The sequence below is a fragment of the Tamandua tetradactyla genome, chromosome 2 (assembly GCF_023851605.1).
Source record: "Tamandua tetradactyla isolate mTamTet1 chromosome 2, mTamTet1.pri, whole genome shotgun sequence".
NCBI classification, from domain to species: domain Eukaryota; kingdom Metazoa; phylum Chordata; class Mammalia; order Pilosa; family Myrmecophagidae; genus Tamandua; species Tamandua tetradactyla.
In genome coordinates, this window is record NC_135328.1 from 167,162,955 (window position 1) to 167,182,486 (window position 19,532).

At 42.7% G+C, this 19,532-nt stretch overlaps 1 protein-coding gene across 1 annotated transcript; it reads right to left on the reverse strand.

Moving 5' to 3' along the window:
• Positions 1-417: 417 nt before the first annotated feature.
• On the reverse strand, positions 418-19,509 carry MRPL37 (mitochondrial ribosomal protein L37). Its single transcript, XM_077149554.1, has 7 exons — positions 19,089-19,509; positions 15,755-15,938; positions 15,545-15,660; positions 13,069-13,254; positions 6,810-6,967; positions 2,528-2,731; positions 418-649 (listed from the first exon to the last, which is right to left on the reverse strand). Exons 1-7 carry the CDS (start codon positions 19,432-19,434, stop codon positions 572-574), a joined length of 1,272 nt encoding a protein of 423 aa, XP_077005669.1. The 5' UTR covers positions 19,435-19,509; the 3' UTR covers positions 418-571.
• Between the last annotated feature and the right edge of the window lie 23 nt (positions 19,510-19,532).

Below are 19,532 nucleotides of genomic sequence, written 5' to 3' on the forward strand. Positions count from 1 at the left end.
TGTCTGAATCATGGGTGTGCTTGGCCCATTAAACAGGATACTAGTGAGAAATAGACACTGAGTAGTCTATTTAGATTTTCTGCTGTCATGGGAAAGGAACATGTCCTGAGCTTCGAGTGACACATAAGAACCTAGCTACCATCGAAAAGCACCTGCTATGTGGTAAACACGATGTATACGTAATCTGTAGTCCTCAAAACAAGACAGGCCATATTAGCTCATGTTTCAGGAGAAGAAACTGAAACCCAGAGGGATGAAGATGCTTATCTGAAGTCAGAAGTAAATGCCATAGCTGGGCCGAAGCCAAGGTCAGGCTGCAGGGACTGCGCTTGGGTGGAGGTGGTATGGGAAACAGCGTGGGACACGGGTGTGGCTGTGGGTCCCTCTCCTGACAACTCCTTCACGCCGACCACAAACTCCGAGTGCACTTAAAAGGTGCTTTATTTTCAGTGAGGCCACCTGGCTAAATATGAAGTGAGGTTCCTGATAGGTCCTAGGCACAGCCCAGAATGCAGGATCTTCAGTGGGAGAAGGGGAAGGGGGTGCTTCAGGCCTCAGAATGGTCCTCAGCTCACACGGCACCATGCAAATACACAGCTAAAAACTTCTTGAAAGTCTCTGGCTGGAAACTGACTGGCCCAACAGGTTCCTAGAAAGAACACAACCCATTAGGATCCTGCTATTAGGTTTAATGGCAGCAGTTAAAAAAAGGTCAGTTTTATGTAACCTTAAGTGTTTGTATAATAATTTTCTTTCTTTGACATCACCTCTCATGGAAAAGGAGAGGCACTGGGAAGCTAGGAAGCCTGAGGAGCTGGGGCTGGGAAAGACAGGAAGGACTCCTACCACCTTTCAGCCAAATTATCTGCTGACATTGCCCTGCTCCTAATCTATCCCACTTCAACCATCAGGACCAAACAGTCTAGTTCCCCTTTAATTCTCAGTAATAACGATCCCTCCTCCATTCAACACACATCCATCAGAGGCACCTTCTCACTCTGTATTGGGCCTGTGCCCTGTGCTAGAGACCCAGCAATAACCTGAATCTAGTTCCTACATTCAGGGAGCTTACAGGGATGATAAGAGGTGACAGGCCTCATAACAGAAGTAGGAAAAAGATGCTAAGAAAGCAGAGGAGAAAATTACAAACTCATCAACTTCTATCCCTTGGAGAAGTGATGACTGAGTGAATAGTAGGGTGGGCCAGAAAAAAGCAAAGGAAGGAGACTTCCAAGAGGCCAGCACATGCAATAATACAGAGGAATAAATGAATGCAGGAAGAACAAGAACAAGGCTGGAGCCCAGGGCAGTGGGGTAGAGTGGGACAGGGGTTAGAGGCAGGGGAAGAAATGGAGGAGGTAAGTAGGAGTCATCTATCCAAAGTAGACAGGGGCTGGAACAAAGTAGATGAGGAATGTAGAAGCCACCTATCCTAAAGAAAACCGTGCTGGAAGGAAGAAGATGAAGGAAAAGGACCTGAAGACATGAAAGTGGGGAGGAAAGTAAGACTGAGTAGAGAGACCCAGAGGAGGCTGGTGTCATCGTGTAGGTAACAGACACTAAGTGGGGACAAAGAGAAGGGCCCAAACCTGGAAGGCATTTCAAGGGTAGAAACAACATTGATAGATGCTGGAGAACTAACTATACAACTGATATGTTGATGATGTTCAAAGGCTTATCCACAGCTCCACCTGGCAAATCTGCACTAAACTAAGGGACTCTTGGATATAAATCATTCACAGACTCAGCAGCACCCGACTCTATTCTCTCTCATCCTCCTTACCTGCTTTATGTCTCTTCAGCATGCTTATCACTCCCTGATGTTAGACTATGTATTTATTCAGACATGGAAGGAATTCCATATCTGTGGAATGAAATGAATGGATGCATCATTCACAGACCCTGCCCTCAATAAGCTTGGAGTTCAGTTAAGTTGAGTAGAAAAACACGTCCACAGAGCATTACAACTCAGCAGTGCCATTGTGCTGTGCCAGGGGAATACAGGGGCGAAGCCAGCCCACCAGAGGTACCTAGTGAGCCTGGGAAGGGAGTACTGGTGGTCAGGGGGGGTTTCCCAGAGGAAGACATGCTAAACCTGGAAGGACAAGAAGAAGATGACTAGAAGAAATAGAAATTGGGAAAGGGGGTAGGGGTGACAGGAGGGGAGGGAGAAGGGAGAAGACTCCTATCCAAAAGGGGCAGCATCTGTAAAGGCCCAGAGCTAATCAGGCAGCAGGGCACACTCTGCAGCTGGAAGGAGCTGTGTGTGGCAGGATGGTGGAGTACAGAGGGAAGCGGGAAAGGGGAAGTGGAAGAGGTGAGTAGGGCCGGGGGTAGAAGGCATTGTATTTTAGGTGATGGGCAGGGCTGAAGAAACCCTCCAGGCAGAGATCCTATGCAGCATGAAATCCCTAAAGCCAGGATCCCACTCAAAAAAAGCATCACTTTCCTCCTACCCCAGGCTCACTCTAGGTAGAACAAGTCATGGCTCCAATACAATCACCAGGCTGGAGATGGCTGGACTTACCACAACCACCTTCTTTTTGATCACTGGGCGACACCAAAAATGCTGATAGAGGAGCTGGTCCGAGTCCACCCAGACCAGATTCTTGATGCCCTCATTAGAGGCCAGATCTGTGGTATTCAATTGCAACACCAGGAACTGGAAGACGCGTCCGTCCGTGCCCACACTCTGTACCACTACCGGCTGCTCCAAAACCTTAGGGTCATACTGATACGGGAAAGGGATAAGTAAAATGAATCAGAACCAGGCAGTTTCTAGTTCTGGCTTTTAAAATAAATGCCCACTGCCATTTAACTTATGGCTTCACTTTGGGGCAATTAAAATAGAACAAGGAGTTCAAGGCACTGTCCAGGACCAGGACTTCCCTTACCCCAGCCTGTCTCTGTCAGGCCTCAGATGCTGCCTGGCCCCAGGGTATCTGCTCTTCAACTTGAGCACATTAAAGTAATAACTCCTGCCATTGACAGATGATTGCTGGGCAACCTGTGTAGTTGAGGAGAGTGAGCTAGAAGATTAATGACGGGAATCCCTCAAACTCATGGCATTACCTGATGGTGACATCAGCTTTATAAGACGTTAACTTGAAGGATCAATGAATACATGTAATTTCATTCAGTTCTCACTCCACTTGACAGGTGAGAAAATTCAGACTCAGGGAGGTAAAGTGACTTGTCTGAGATTACACAGAAGTATGGTCTCAGAAGCCAGAACTGGCTAATACTAAACCTTGCATGTCTTCCACTTCTGCCTTGCTCCTATAGACCTGGCATCCTAAGATGCCCTAAGCCAGCAGGGCAGCATCCTTCCCGGGCCTCAGACTCTCTAAGGGAACTCTGAGATTATGCCATGTCCCTGGAGTGTCCACTCCAGCCGCTATCAGCATCAGGATCTCACAGTCGACAGATTCACTAATGATTTTTCAATTAGTGCTACTTGGTAATAGTGATAATTTGAGCAACCATTTACTGATGGCTCTTATGGGCCATTTTTACATGAAGTTATAAATTTAGAGATCTATTTCCATTTAACAGATGAGGAAACTGAGGTTCAAAGAGGTAGTATAATTTGCTTAATGTCACCCGTAGGAAATGGCAAAGCCAGGTTCGGACCTCTGTTGGTCCTCCCTCTTTCCAAGAACCAGCCATTAAGTCATTGAACCCTACCATTTTGTTCTATACCTGTTGTCTCAGTGTATTTCATAGTAGTACCTCCTTTCACTCTCAGTAGTAACCCAGTTTAGACGATAAATTACATAGTCACCCTACTAAGACTTGGGAGTAAACCACAGTTTGCTGACTGCTAATTGCTGGACAAAGATCCAACAGGCTGGGGCCACTAACAGAGCGTCCTTGATCCAGAAATGCTGCCTATGTTTACCCTTCCAAGACTGAACCTGACATTAAGAATAGCTAATGTCAGACCACAGTGTGGGTCACACTGGGGGTACTGGACTTAAAAATACCTCTTCTTAGCCACACGAGAAATAAATAAAAAGAAAAGTACCTGTAAGTGTTGGCTGAGAATTCTGTATTGACTCTTATCTCCCTCTACAGATCAATAAAACTGCAGGTAGTACATAAATTTCTCAGCAATTTTACCTTTTACACAGAGGCTTTTCCCATAATTGCTCAACTTCACATCCCTAGGAATAATTTGTACCTGGAGGGGGTGGAGGGACCTCCTCTACCCAACTGGGTGGCAGTCAGTGGCAGTGTCACTATCCATGCTCTGCTGGCAAGAGCTGGCACAGAAGCTACAATGAGCTTGCAGGCCTGGGGCCTGGTGTGTGACTATCTGCCTCCTTCCCTTGCCCCAGGAGGGAAAGTTGCATGTACTTTGAAGTTGGGGGTATCAGGGATCCCACTTTTTTTCCCACACTTTAGCTGTGGGATCTTGGGCAAGTTGTCTAAAGTTTCTGAGCCTTCAGAAAGTATTCAGTCAGACACTCAGAAAAAAGATAACGTTCCTAGAATTGGAAAGACACAAGTAAGACCCATAAAGATGTGGGAGCTGCTAATTTCTTAGCTGTAGGATATTGGCCAAACGTACTTAGCCCCTCTAGGCTTCAGTTTCTTTATCTATAAAGTGAAACTACGAGTATCTGCTACAAAGAGTTGCTTCAAGGATTAAATAATAAAGCAGTTCTCAAATTTTAGTGTGGTGGTTTTCAAATTTGAGCTTGTATCAGCATCACCCAGATGACTTGTTAAAAAAAATGGATTGCTGTGTCCCACCCCCAGGGTTTCTGATTTGGTAGGTCTGGGCTGGGTCTGACAATTTGTATTTCTACAAATTCCCAGATGATGATGATGCTACTAGTCCAGGACAACATTTGCGAACCACTGATAAAAGAACCCTAATTAAATGTCTGGCATGTAACAGATGCTCAATACAGGCAAGTTCCATTTGGCTAACCACACTTACCGCAACCCCTGTACCTAGATTAAGAAGGATGGGATACAGAACATTTTGCATTTCCTCATCCCCCCAGCAGGGCATTACTCTCTAAACAAGACCTGGGAAACTTCCAGGAGCATTGAGAATCCCCTTCCACAAAAACCAGGGATCTGGTGTCCCAGGCCTACTTGAAGGCTCCTAATCTCTTCTCCTGGAGGCCTTTGCTTTAGAGCTAGGCTTTCCTCCAACTTTGGAGAGCTGTCCAACAACCATTCAGTCTGCATTCTATACTATCTAGCTCTCTGGGACCTCTGCTTAAAATTAAGGGCCATTCTCGATCTTGGGGTTCACCCCTATGAAACTTATTCCTGCAAAGGACTGGCAAAGCCTACTTAAAATTATGTCTGTGAGTAAACCCAAGAGAACCTCTTTTGCTGCTCAGATGTGACCTCTCTCTCTAAGCCAACTCAGTAGGTGAACTCACTGCCCTCTCCCTACGTGGGACATGACTGCCAGGGGTATAAATCTCCCTGACAATGCTGGAAAGAACTCCCAGGATTCTCCAGGACCATTGAGAAAGCTTTCTTGACCAAAAGGCAGAAGAGAGAAATAAGACAAAATAAAGTTTCAGTGGCTGAGAGATTTCAAACAGAATCGAGAGGTTATCCTGGAGGTTATTCTTATGTATTATATAAATATCCTTCTTCAGTTTATGTTGTATTGGAGTGGCTGGACGATAGTACCTGAAACTGTTGAGCTGCGTATAGCCTCGATTCTTGAAGACTACTGTATAAAGATATAACTTTTACAACATGACCACATGATTGTGAAAACCTTGTGTCTGATGGTCCTTTTATCCAGGGTATGGACAGATGAGTAAAAAATATATGGATGTGGGTATAAGGGTAGTTCAGTGGTAAAACTCTCAGACCTGGGTTCAATTCCTGGCCCATGCACTTCCCCAAAACAAACAAATAAACAAGCAAAGATAGAAAGAAAAAACAAACAAAATTCAACAAAGAGTGCTGCAAAAAAGGGATACTCACATGGAAAAAGAATGACATGTGAGCCCAGGCATATAGCATACAAAAAAAGAAGGGGGGGGGGAATAAATAAATAAATAATAGGAGGGATAAGAGGTAAAATAAATTGGGTAGATTGAAATACTAGTGGTCAATGAGAAGGAGAATAAGTGGTATGGGATGTATAAGTTTTTCTTTTCATTTCTTCTTCTGGAGTAAAGCAAATGTTCTAAAAATGATCATGGTGATGGATACACAACTATGTGATAATACTGTGAGCCACTGATTGTACACCATATATGGACTGAATATATGTAAAGATTTGTCAATAAAATAAAAAAAAAAATCGAGGGCTTCTACCACATAATATTCTGGTCCCTCAGAACCCATCTTGAATGAGCAGACAGGTCTCGGCCATCTCTGTTACTTCACTTCCTCCTGTCTAAAGGAGGCTTTGTTCTGATCTGAGACACAATGGCACATAGGCAGTTTGCTGGAGCACAATAACATGGTTTTGGGGTTTAGTTATATCTAGTCCCAATCCTATTCTACCACCTCCTGCTGTGTAATGTTCAATAAGCTGCTTAGCCTCCCTGTGAATCAGTGGCAGAATCTGGAAAAAGGGAATAACAATGAAACCTCATGGGTTATTGTAATCAACACACATAAAGCATGGGAACATAGTAGGTCCTCAGCAGAAGTTAGTTAATTCTTGGTAGGGTAAGTGGAAGTGCTTCTCCCTGAAACTCCTTAGATAAGTTAAAAAGCCAAGCAAAGAGCCACCACATTCCCACTTTCTTCTCTGAGCAGTCCAAGACAGGAAACCAACACCACGTAAAGAAGTATCGTGGCTTCCATATACATACCCCATAGGTGTGTCGGGCCTGAGCCAGGGCACTGCCAAAAGCAAAAAGGATCATCTTGGCACGCAGCTGATCTGGTGGAAAGCGGCGTGTCCGTACATTGGCTGCCTCCAAGAAATACAGGGTGTGGGGATAGGGGAAAGGATACCCTTCCCGGAATCCTGCAAGGCACATAATCATGTGGAGGGGTACAAGAAGTTAAACATCAGCCTGCTGAAGCCTCAGGAGAGTCACCTCACATTAGCTCTCAGTGCCAGGCACTACAGAGGGACTTGGTAAAGGCAGATCTTATCACTATAGCTCAGGAGTTGGCAAACCACCCCACAAACCAAATCTAGTTTGCTGCCTATTTTTGTAAATAAAAGTTTTATTGGAACAGCCACATCTACTCATTTATGCATGTCTACTGAGTAGCTATAAGGAGAGCTTATGTGGCCTGCAAAACCTACAATATTCACTTCCTGGTTCTTTACAGAAAATGTGCACCAACCTCTTATAGGTGATTCCTGTAGACTAGGTCTAACTCTACCCTCTTCTGTCTCATTCAAGCAGATGACAATAATGGTAAAAGACGGATAATCTAAATTTATGGGAAATATTTAAAATAAAGCAAGTCATGTACAAATTTCAGTACGTGATTAGCAATAAATGACCTGCCTCATACCTCACAACTGTCACAAAAAATCCACACAACTGAGAATCAAGGGTTAGCACTGTTCTTCTAAGCCATGACCCTGTCAGGTCATCATTCTCTTCCCCTTCATGGCTATGAGTAAACCACTGGCAGGCTAAGGGCTTCTAGAACAAGTGACTTGATTCAGTCAATGTGGGTAAAAAAGGTAGAAAAGAGTCTTGTAAAATGTGGGCTCTGAAAACCCTGGAGGAAAGCACTACTTAAAAGAGGGAGGTGTAGCTTTGCTTTCTGCTGCACAGTCCCTGCCTCAGTTATGTGGCCACATAGATGCCAAGCACTCACTATGTGCCAAGCTCTAAGACAGATCCCAGGAACAGAGGCCTAACAGCCTCCACTGCCTTTGTGGAACTCATAGTCTAGAACACTGACAGACAAGAAAATTGATCATATTCTTATAAAGTAATATGTCAAGATACAAGTTGATAGTGGCACAAAGACAGACTTGAAGACTAATGGAAGAGAACTGAGAGCACAGAAATAAACCCTCACATTTATGGTCAACTGATTTTTGACAAGGGTGCCAAGTCCAATCAATGGGGAAAAAATAGTCTCTTCAACAAATGGTGCTGGGAAAACTGGATATCCACATAAATACCAAAAATAGATCAAAGACCTAAATATAAGAACTAAAGCTATAAACTCCTAGAAGAAAATATAGAGAAATATCTTCAGGACCGTGTACTAGACATATTTCTTAGACTTTACTCCCAAAGCCTAAGCAACAAAAGAACACATAAATTGGGCTTCATCAAAATTAAAAACTTTTCCACATCAAAGAGCAGTATCAGAAAAATGAAATGAGAGTGAGAGAAAATACTTGGAAACTATATGTTCGACAAGGGTTTAAAATCAGAACGTATACAACTCGATGACAAAAAGATAATGCAAGGACCTTTACAGATGTTTCTATTCTATTGGGTAAAGGACTTGAATAGACGTTTCTCTAAGGAAAATATAAAAATGACCAAAAAACAAATAAAAAGATGCTCAATATATTAGCCATTTGGAAAATGCAAATCAAAACCACAATGAGATACCACATCACATCCATTAGAATGGCTACTGCTGAAAAAAAAGGAAACTAACAAGTGTTGGCAGGTCATGGAAATAGAAACCCTCCTACATTTATTGGTGGGAATGTAAAATGGTGCAGCCACTGTAGAAAATAGTTTGGCAGTTACTCAGAAAGTTAAACATGGGATTACCACATGGCCTGGCAATCCCATTTCTAGGTTTAAACCCAAAAGACTGAATGCAGGGACTTGGGCAGATATCTGTATCCCAATGTTCAGAGCAGCATTATTCACAACAGCCAAAAACATGGAAGCAAACCAAGTGTCCATGAAAGGAAGAATGGATAACAAAATGTGATATATATATATACAATTGAATATTGTTCTGCTGCAAATAAGGCATGAAGTTCTGATACAAACCACAACATGGATAAACCTTGAAGACACCATGTTGAGTGAAAAAAGCCAGACACAAAAGGATCTCATGTATATGAAATAATTAAAATACACAAATTTATAAAGTCAGAAACCAGAATACAGGTTACCACTGGTACTTCCCGGGAGTTTTGGATACTGTACCAGAGCTTTGGGTACTCTGACACCTAAGACTCAGAGCTGGAGTTCTGCAGCTCTGAAAATCAGTATTGCTATGAACAACAACTGTTAAAGAAACTGAAAAAGAGATCGAGGGCGGGCCGCGGTGGCTCAGCGGGCAAAGTGCTTGCCTGCTATGCCGGAGGACCTCGGTTCGATTCCCGGCCCCAGCCCATGTAACAAAAACGGAGAAACAGAATACAATAAAACAAGAAAATGTTTAAAGATGTTTCCCTTTCTTCCTTCCTTCCTTCCTTCTCTCTGTCTTTCCTTTAAAAAAAAAAAAAAAAAAAAAAAAAAAAGAGATCGATCAGGTTTCAATTAGAGATAAGAACAAAGCTGATCTGGTTGGGACTAAGGTAAATTGAATACAGGGTAAAGGATGATAATGTTTGTATTTCAGAACTTCACCTACTGTATGAAACCAAAGGAACTTTATTTTGTCCAAAACCTAAAGTTTCTGTAGCATACATTTGAACTCAACCTGCCTGGATAGTTCATTTAAACAACTCAAAAACATGGAGCCCAGAATTGAACGAGGGCTTATATTTCTGTGTAACATAAGGTAATACCTGGATATATCCCAGAGTATGTTAGGCAGATAATTAAAAAGTATTGGCAAAGTCCCTTGAGAGACTGGAGAAAATATATGCAACTATTAAACTTTCCCACTGGGTGAACCCCGGATACTCTCTCAAACACTAAAGACTCCCAAGTTAATAGGCCACGCCCTTGACCTTGAGGCTTGCTCTTATGAAACTTATTTCTGTGGCAGAGAAGCTAAGCCTACCTATAATTATGCCTAAGTGTTACTTCCAGAGAACCTTTCTCGCTGTTCAGATGTGGCCTCTCTCTAAGCCCAACTTTGCAAGTAAAATAGTTAACTTCCCCCATATGTGGGGCACAATGTCCAGGGTTGTGAGTCTCCCTGGCAATGTGGTACATGACTCCCTGTTCTGGCACTATGGGATCGACAATGCCTTCCTGACCAAAAGAGGGAAAAGAAATGTAACAGAATAAGGTATCAGTGGCTAAGAGAGTTCAAATAGAGTCGAGAGGCTATTCTGTATTATTATCACTTTATTTTATTTTTTTTACATGGGCAGGCTCCAGGAATCAAACCCAGGTCTCTGGCACGACAGGCGAGAATTCTGCCACTGAGCCACCATTGCACCACCCAAAAGGCTATTCTGGAGGCAACTCTTAAGCAAACTTCAACTAGATATTGCTAACTGCCATGGTTTGCCAAACTCCAACCAACATCACTCCCGCTAATCCTATACCACCTGGGGCTCTATCTGAGATCCTACAAAAGTTGCATGCACTAAGTTTACTTTTCAGAAACCTAAAGACTTGGGGTGGTTTCTAGCTAGATAAGACCTAAAACCCAGAAGTGCCAGTCTCTCCAAGAACATTAGCCAGTTTCATCCCCTATCCCATATTGTCGACACCCCTTTTCTTTTCTTTTCTTTTTTAACATTTTGATTGTAAAATATACTTACAAGCAAATAAAGAAAAAAGCAATAATTTTCAAAGCACACTTTAACAAGTAGTTACAGAACAGACCCCAGAGTTTGTCATGGGCTACCATTCCCCATCTTAGATTTTTCCTTCTAGCTGTTCCAAAACAGTGGAGACTAGAAGGAATATTAATATAGTGATTCAGCAGTCATACTTGTTTGTTAAATCCTATTTTCTCTAAATCCTACCTCCTCCTTCTCCTCTGATCCCTCTCCTAATCTATAGGGATCTTTAGGTAATGCCCATTTTGACTTTTTCATGTTGATAAGGGATGTCCACACTGAAGAATAGGGGGATGGAATCGATCAGTAATCTTGTAGAGTCTGGTCCCTCTGGATTTCAGGATATATCTGACCGAGGAACCCTCCAGGGATTATAGTTTCCAGGAAAACAAACTTAATGCATGAAACCTTGATAGACTCAGTTCAAGCCCTAGGTCAACAGGAGTGATGTTGGTTGTGGTTTAGCAAACTCGAGCAATTAGTGCTAACTGAAGGTTGCATAAGAGTGGCTTCTAAAATAGTCTCTTGATTCTATTTGATCTCTCTTGGTCACTGATGTCTTATTTTGTTACACTTCTTTTCCCCCTTTTGGTCCAGAAGGTGTTCTTGATCCCACAATGCCAGGGCCAGATTCATTCCTGGAAGTCATGCCCCATATTGTTGGGGAGATTTTCACCCCTCATCAACACCCCTTTTCAACATGAAAATAGTTAGAATTGGCATAACCCAAACGTCTCTAAAGATTGGGAGGAGGATCAAAGGAGAAGGAGGAGTTGTAACAGAGAAGTTAAGATTTAACAAACGAGTATGACTACTGAATCATTATATTGGTATTTTTTCTTAGTTTCCATTATCTTGGAGAAGCTAGAAGGAAAAACTTGAAATTATAGAACTATAATCCTTACCAAACTTTGAAATCTGTTCTATAATTACTTGTTAAAACGTACTTTGAAATTCATTATTTTTTTGTATATATGTTATATTTCACAGTAAAGAAATATTAAAAAAGAAAAGAACACAGGTTACCGGGGATAGGGGTTGGGACAGGGAGATAATGCTTAATGGGTATAGAGTGGCTGTTTAGGGTCATGCAAAAATTTAGGTTGTAGATGGTGGCGAGGGTAGCATAATATTGTATATATAGTCAACACCACTGAATTGCGTATTTGAAAGTGGTTAAAATGGGAAATTTTAGATTGTGTAATTGTTACCACAATGAAAAGAAGAAAAAAAAGACAGGAAGATATGAGGTGAGCATGGGGGCTGTGGGTGGAAAAGACTGGAAGATCCCAGACTATTTCTGGGAGGAAATGATTCCTAAGATGAATTGTGAAGGATGAAGAGTTGGCAAGCTAAAGACAAGAAGGGCTAATAGTTAATAGTTCTAGGCAGGAGGAACAGCACGTGCCAAAGCACGGTGGGGAGAAGGCATACAATGTGCATATGGGATAAAGAGTGCATGTGGGGAGAAGGTAAAGATGAGGCTGGAAAGAGAGGCAGACGCCAGTCATGAAGGCCCTCATGTGATAAGCCAAGTAGTTCAAACTTTTTCTAGTAGGCAATGGGAAGGTGGGCATGAAGAGAGATGGGATTAAATTTTTATTTTTAAAAAGACCACTCTGAAGTTGTGAATTACATGGATGGAAGAAAATAACCTGGGGTCAGAATGACCTGTTGGGAGATTCTGTCAACAGGCTAGGTGAAAGGGAATAGAACCCGACTTAGATAGTAGCTGTAGAAATAAAGAGAGGTTAAGGAGGAAGAAGCAACAGCTTACGACTGACTTGATTGATGGTAGGAGTGAGGGGCCGGCTTAGCCCGACTCCCTAGGTTCTGTTTTGGCTGAAGGGGTAGATGGTGGCACCTTGTTTGATGGAGTTTGGATTAACAGCCCCATTCTAGGCCCTGGGGGACTTCCTTGGTCCTAGATAGAGACTGGTCAGGGTTTACTGAATGAGTTAAAAAGGTATTTTTCAAGGGACTTTAAGAATTAAGGAAACATTTGGTTCCTGGTCAAAACCCCCTCAAGCCACTTATTAAATTCTGATATAACAGAGTCACTTCTCAGGGGGGGTAAAAAAGCAAGGTCAGCTTTTGAAATTCTACCTCTTCCAACAAGAGGCAGGTGCGCAGTAGAATACTAATAGGATTACAGAGACAGCAACTAGTGGAATGAGCACGTGCTTTGGAACCAGACAAAATTCTGGCTCAGTTGTATGCCCTTGAACAAAATTTTTAACTTCCCTGAGCCTCGATTTCCTTGTCTATAAAATGGGAATAGTGCCTGTCTCACAGCATTGCAACATGGATCCTAAGAGATAATGTGAGTGAGATGCCCAGTACACGGTAAGTACTCAATATATCCTTTCTCTTTGGAAAAACCACACCCCACCCCACCCCCATCACCATGTCTTAAAATTCAAGGCTTTGACACTCACCTGTGTCATCTTTCACATCATAAACATTGCATTCCTGAAGATTAATAGTGGGAGATATGGGATAGAATGTCTCAAGAACATGATTCTTAGTAGCTTCAACCTCCTCTCTAGAGGCGATGGGGGGCAGAGGATCCTTGGCACTTAATCGGGTTCCACCAGAACCACGGACCTGAAGGAGAATCGATTCTAAAAGGAGAAAAAGACAATTAGTCTAACCTGGTCTGAAGTCTTAGCTCAGCAAAGCCTAAAGCTTTCCTCTTCTCATGCTTCTCAAGTTATTTATAGCTTTTCTAGCCTAATACAGGAAACAAAACTTTGAGTTAGGATGCTCATTCCAGGGGTCCCTGGGAGGGGCATGAAAGAATACACTCTTCTTCTTTATGTCACTTTCCAATGAACCCTGAAGCCTGGTGATTTCTGCTGGTTCAAGTCTGCCCCACACATATCTTCCCAGGCAATTGCTCTAAGCTGAGACAGGCATGAGTAAGAGTTAGACTCTGATCTCAAGGAATTTACCAGGTAGTAAGCACTACAATAAAAGTATGAACTGCAATCAGAAATAATACAAGTAGGGAAAACTAACCTCTATTGGGAAGCATTTTAACAGAGCCAATGCCTTAGAACTAAAGTACAGATTCTGAAGAATAGACAAGAGCAGGGTTTATCACCCTTGGCTCTATTCACGTTTTGGACCAGACAATTCTTTGGTGAGAAGAGATGTCCTGTGCATTGTAGGATGGAGAGCAGCATCCCTGGCCTGTACCCACTAGATGCCAGTAGCACCATACCCTCTTCCCCAAACCAACTCATGACAATCAAAAATCTCTCCAAACACTGGAAAATGTCCCCTGGAGGGCAAAACTGCTCCAGGAGAAGCACTGGGTAGAGTTTGCTAGGCAAAGGGGAGGAAAAGCATTGTATTTAAAGAGGAATAACATGTACAAAGGCACAGAAGTGTACAACTCAATGGCAAAGTTTAGAGAAATAAATCCAGATGAAAATAGAGTACGATAAGGTAGGGAAGGAGGGGTGGAGAGAGAGAAGTAGTAAGCAGTGGATGAAGATGAAAACTATTAAATTCAGGAAAAGGGCCAGATTGTTCTCAATAACTAAGTAAAAAACCTGACATCCAAAAGTCTCACTTAAGTTGAATTTGCACATTCACTACATGGAAATGTAAGTGGTTTGGGAAACAAACTTACATCTGACTAATCAAAGGCCTGCCATTATGAACACGTGTGGACCCATGGGTGCCCTTCCCAGTGGACCACAGGTGCCACATGCCACCATTAGACAAAATATGCCTGGAAAGACTCCTTAAGAATGGCCTCCTAAGGACTTTTCAGAGGCACATCTTCCTCTGAAGGTGCTCTGATTGGTAGAAATAGTCAGAATCATGGTGTGATAATAACAGATCAAGACTGATTTTTCCAACATGATTAGATAAAGTGTTTAAACTACTGAGAGACCGTGAGGGTTTGAAGCAGGAGTGGGACATAGAAAGACTTGTACTTTAGGAAGGTCATTCTAACAGCTATGTGGAAAATGGATTTGAAAGTGCAGTAGATTGGATTATGTACCCCAATTTAGACAAGTTCTTAATCTTAATCCACAATCCTGTAAATGTGAACCCATTGTAAACAGGCCCTCTTGAATTCGGTGGCTCCTAATCTAGATTACTAGAGTCCTTTATAAGCAGCAGAAACTGAGATATAGAGAAAGCCACAAGCAGAAGCCAGAAGCAAGAAGTTAGCAGGAACCTGGAAGAGAAAGTAGAGGACACTGTCATATGATGGGAAAGTCAAGAAACACCAAGGACTGCCAGTAGGCCAATGCCAGATCACCACAATCTTCGGGAAGAAAGTAAGCATTGTCAGTATCTTAATGTTGGACTTCTGGCCTCTGCAACCATGTGCCAATAAATGCTTATTGTTAAAGCTAACTCACTGTGTGGTACTTGTGATAGTAGCTCAGCAAAACTAAGCAAGAAGGGTACAGAAAAATGAATGGGAGTAAGAAGGTTGTTGCAATTGAACATGAACTTTGTAACAGGAAAGACTACAATCTAATTGTTATTTCTTCATCCTCGGTATTTAGGTACTCTCAAACACATAGCTGGGCGGTGCAACAGTGGCTCAGTGGCAGAATTCTTGCCTGCCATGCCAGAGACCCAGGTTCGATTCCCAGTGCCTGCCCATGCAAAAAAAAAAAAAAAAAAGTCAAACACATAGTTGGTCCTCAGTAGATAATGTTAAATTAATAGTCTTGGAAAGATTAAAAAAAAAAAAAAAAGACCGGCTATAGCTAATGATATCAAGAATGTATCAGAGTATTCAAAATTACATCATAAAGAATGAGAGTGAGGATAGGTATGGGGGGAGGGAGATGGCAGGACTGTGCAATGTGAGCTTGTGGCAGGGCTAAGAGTAGAAAGAGAGAAAACAGACCAGATTTTCAAGTGTACAAGATGACCAACCTCGATTCCAAGTAGTAGAAAATGCGTAGTTTTTAGCAGAGATCCTCCTGGCCAGATAAGGATGCTTAAGAATCTGGGATTTACATAGCTGTATCAGACTGTCCACAATGACTGGGCTTGGAGAGAAGAAGAGACATTTGGGTGACGTAAAGCAACAAGTTGATTCCAAGATCCATCAGTTGGAAATCTTATTCTCTTGAAGAAACTTACCAGTAGGTCTCTCTCTTGGGGATGTCTTCAGTGGAGTGCCAGAGACGGGCATGAGAAATCACATTCAGAACACGCTCATCTTGGTTTTCTATAAGGTTCCTTTGATCATCAACAAGGCTGAGGACTTTCTCAGGGAGGCCTTCTATTAACTTGGACTTCGTAAGCCAGAGGGCTTGCTTTACACCTTTGTAGTAATCAGTCGCACAAACAAAGGTTGATTAAATTAAAAGGACTGACTCAGGAAGAGATGTTTAATCCTGCAAGGTAGCATCTTGGGGGAAAGGGTTGCCTCAAGTAAGAAAGGATTTGTTCTGTGACACTTGAGTGGTCAGAACCGAAAAATGAAGAAGGGAAGCTACAAGAGCCAGATTTCAATTCAACTTCAGGAATGACCTTCTAGTTAAAGCTGCTTAACAGTTGTTTCAGGTAGTGAGCTCCTGCCATGGGAGGAATTCAAAGAGCAGCTGAGACAACTGAGATTATTTGCTGAATTCTGCAGACAGTGGGCACAAGCTATGGGACTTGATGGATGCCAGACCTTCACCACTTAAGATCCCTTCTATTAACCCATACTCCAGTCTCCAAAGCCTGTGGCTACAAAATATATTTAGGTATGGGCCCAGGATTAGCCCATGTGGCCTTATCAAGGGAATACAGCTCTTGGAAATTATAGATAACTTTTGGATAATCATGAATAACTTCAGGAGCTCTGGGTTTGGAGGCATTCTAACATTTTTATATGAAGCAGTCTTATGAGACATACTGCTGTTATTTGTCAAAAGGGTCATATTGAGAATCTTGTCTCTTTATTATACAAGGTCCTCTCTGAGATCTTCTAAACTTCTCCCGGGCCTTAGTACAGAAAGGCTGGGCTTTGCCTGGGTATAGGCAGGTAACCAGTTTCAATCGTGTCAACATCACCATTTCTTAAACTTGGAAGTGAATAAAATACTAAGATTTTATGGTTCACTAGTGTATGAATGCTCTGTAATAATTAGAGCTGCCATTTACTGAGCATTACCATCTACTCTGTATCTGGAGTTTTACCTACAAGTTAGATGGGATTTTATGGAATAGAGGCTGAGACTCAGAGACTAAAGAATTTGTTTCAACTCACATACCTTGTAAATGATAGCGCTACGATAGGAACCTGAGTCCATCTAAAGCCCATAATCTCTCCATTACTCCAAACTGCTTTCAGAAGCTCTCAGTGAGGTTTTCAGCCTCGTCAAATAAGTTATGCTTAACTTCTAAAACGCTGCTAATGCATTCACATTGTCTTTCTGTTATCTGGGTCACTCAAGGGTACCAAGTCTTATGAGGTCCTTCACGAACCTGTGAGGGCAGTGGAAGTGTTTTGTGTTTAAAGGCTGAACAACCAGCTTCCAGGAATGGGTCTCAGCAGCTTAAGAGGCTGGCTGATTGGCTAAAGTTTCAAAACTAGGATTTATTCTTTGGCTTATTCCCAAACCCTGCCAGGTCCCTCTTTCTTAATTATTCTTTAAAAAATACTGCTCTCACTTACTCGGACCAATTTGTGTTTTCAAGACCTGCCCTATTCCCATCCTGATTTGGTGGGAAGAATGGGGAAAGGAACTCAATAAAAGAGCCCATCATATAGACTTGAGAAAATAATTCCTGGTACTGCTCTAGACAGGAAGGTGGTTTTGGTTCATTTTTATTTGTTTTGTGAGTGACGAGGGTGGAAGTGGGCTAAAAGGCCTTTAGGTCCAGATTCTTTCCTTGAAAATATCTCAGCTCCAACCTATCAGAAGGGACCCAACCTCGGATATCAGAATTATAGTCCTGCTTCACTATTAACCTACAATGCACCTGTGGACAAATCACTTTCCCTCTCTGTCACAATTACCAATCCCATGAAATAAGCTGAGATTAAACTTTCTGTTATCTCCACTACAATCCCCCTCCATCTAATTCTTAAAAGTGCAGTTACCTCCAGAGTGATGCCCCAATAAATTTCAGAGTGATGTGAACAGTGAATAAAAAAGTATTTGCAAAGTCCCCTTGGGGAATGGTGAGAAAGGGGGAAAATTCAACTCCCCCAAGTTGAATTCTTGATATTCTCACAAGCAGTGCAGACAACCAAAGCTATAGGCTGAGCCCCCAATCTTGAGGTTTGTTCATATGAAACTTAACCCCACAAAGGACAGGTCAAGCCTACTTAAAATTAGGCCTAAGGGTCACCCCCAAGAGAAACTCTTTTGTTTCTCAGATGTGGCCTCTCTCTCCAGCCAACACAACAAGCAAACTTACCACCCTCCCTGTCTATGTGGGACATGACTCCCAGGGGTGTGGACCTTCCTGGCAACATGGGACAGAAATTCTAGAATGAGCCAAGAATCAGCATCAAGGGATTGAGAAAAACTTCTCGACCAAAAGGGGGAAGAATGAAATGAGACAAAATAAAGTGCCAATAGCAGAGAAATTCCAGAGTAGAGAAGTTATCCTGGAGGTTATTCTTATGCATCAAGTAGGTATCACCTTGTTATTCAAGATGTAATGGAAAGGCTGGCGGGAACTGCCTGAAAATGTAGAGCTGTGTTCCAGTAGCCATGTTTCTTGAAGATGATTGTATAATGATATAGCTTTCTCAGTGTGAAAACCTTGTGTCTGATGCTCCTTTTATCTACCTTATCAACAGACGAGTAAAACATACGGAATAAAGATGAATAATAGGGGGAACAAATGTTAAAATAAATTTAGATTGAAATTCTGGTGATCGGTGAGGGGGAGGAGTGGGGGGTATGGTATGTATGAATTTTTTTCTGTTTTCGTTTTATTTCTTTTCCTGAATAGATGCAAATGTTCCAAGAAACGATCATGATGATGAATATGCAACTATGTGATGATATTGCGAATTACTGATTATATATGTAGAACAGAATGATCAAAAGTTAAGAATGTTTGCATTTGTTTGGTGTTTTTTGGTATTTTTTAAAAAAAATTTAAAAATTAATTTTAAAAAAGTGCAGTTACCTCCTGTGTCATAACTGGTTGGGGCAATGTGGACCATCTACTTGTCAAAAGGACTAATTTCGCAAGGTATGGAGGCCACTTGCCCAAAGTCACACAGCGAGTTAGAGGCAGGGCCAAGCCTAGAAACAAGATCTCTTCACCTGGACACTCAGTCTCTCTCCCTTACCGATGCACAGCTCTTTACAACCACGCTGGCCACCTTTTCACAACTATTGTCCCACTTCACCCCGACAACTCTTAGAAGACGGGAATCATTATTGGTCTCACTTCGCATAAGAAACCGAAACCCTGTGAGGTTCAGTGTCTTGCTCCCCTCCCGCCTGTCCCGGGGCCTCACCCTCGAGGAGTCGGCAACGGTGGTGGAAGATGTGGCAGACCTGATCTTTGTACAGCGGCTGCTCGTAGATCGGGGGCGAGCGGCGGAACCTTGGGTGCGTCCAATCCTGGTCCCAGCGCGGAAAGACCGGCCGCGCCAGCCCGGGCATGAAGTGCATCTTCCCCTCGTATGTGATGGGCTCCAATCCAGGGATCTCGTACACCCTGTCCAGGGGAGGAGGCTCGGGCTTCCGCGTGGAGCGCACACCCCATTCGTATGCCCCGCGTCTCGGGACCCCGTATCCCCCAAGACCTAGAAGTCCAGGGCTAACCAGAGCCCGCATTGAGGGCCCCGATGCTAACGCCATACTTCTCCTCAAAAACTCTGCCTGGACGCTGCCATCTTGCACAGCACAGGGCCTGCTGGGAACGAAAGGGGCTTGGCGACGAGGCTCGCTTTTATGAA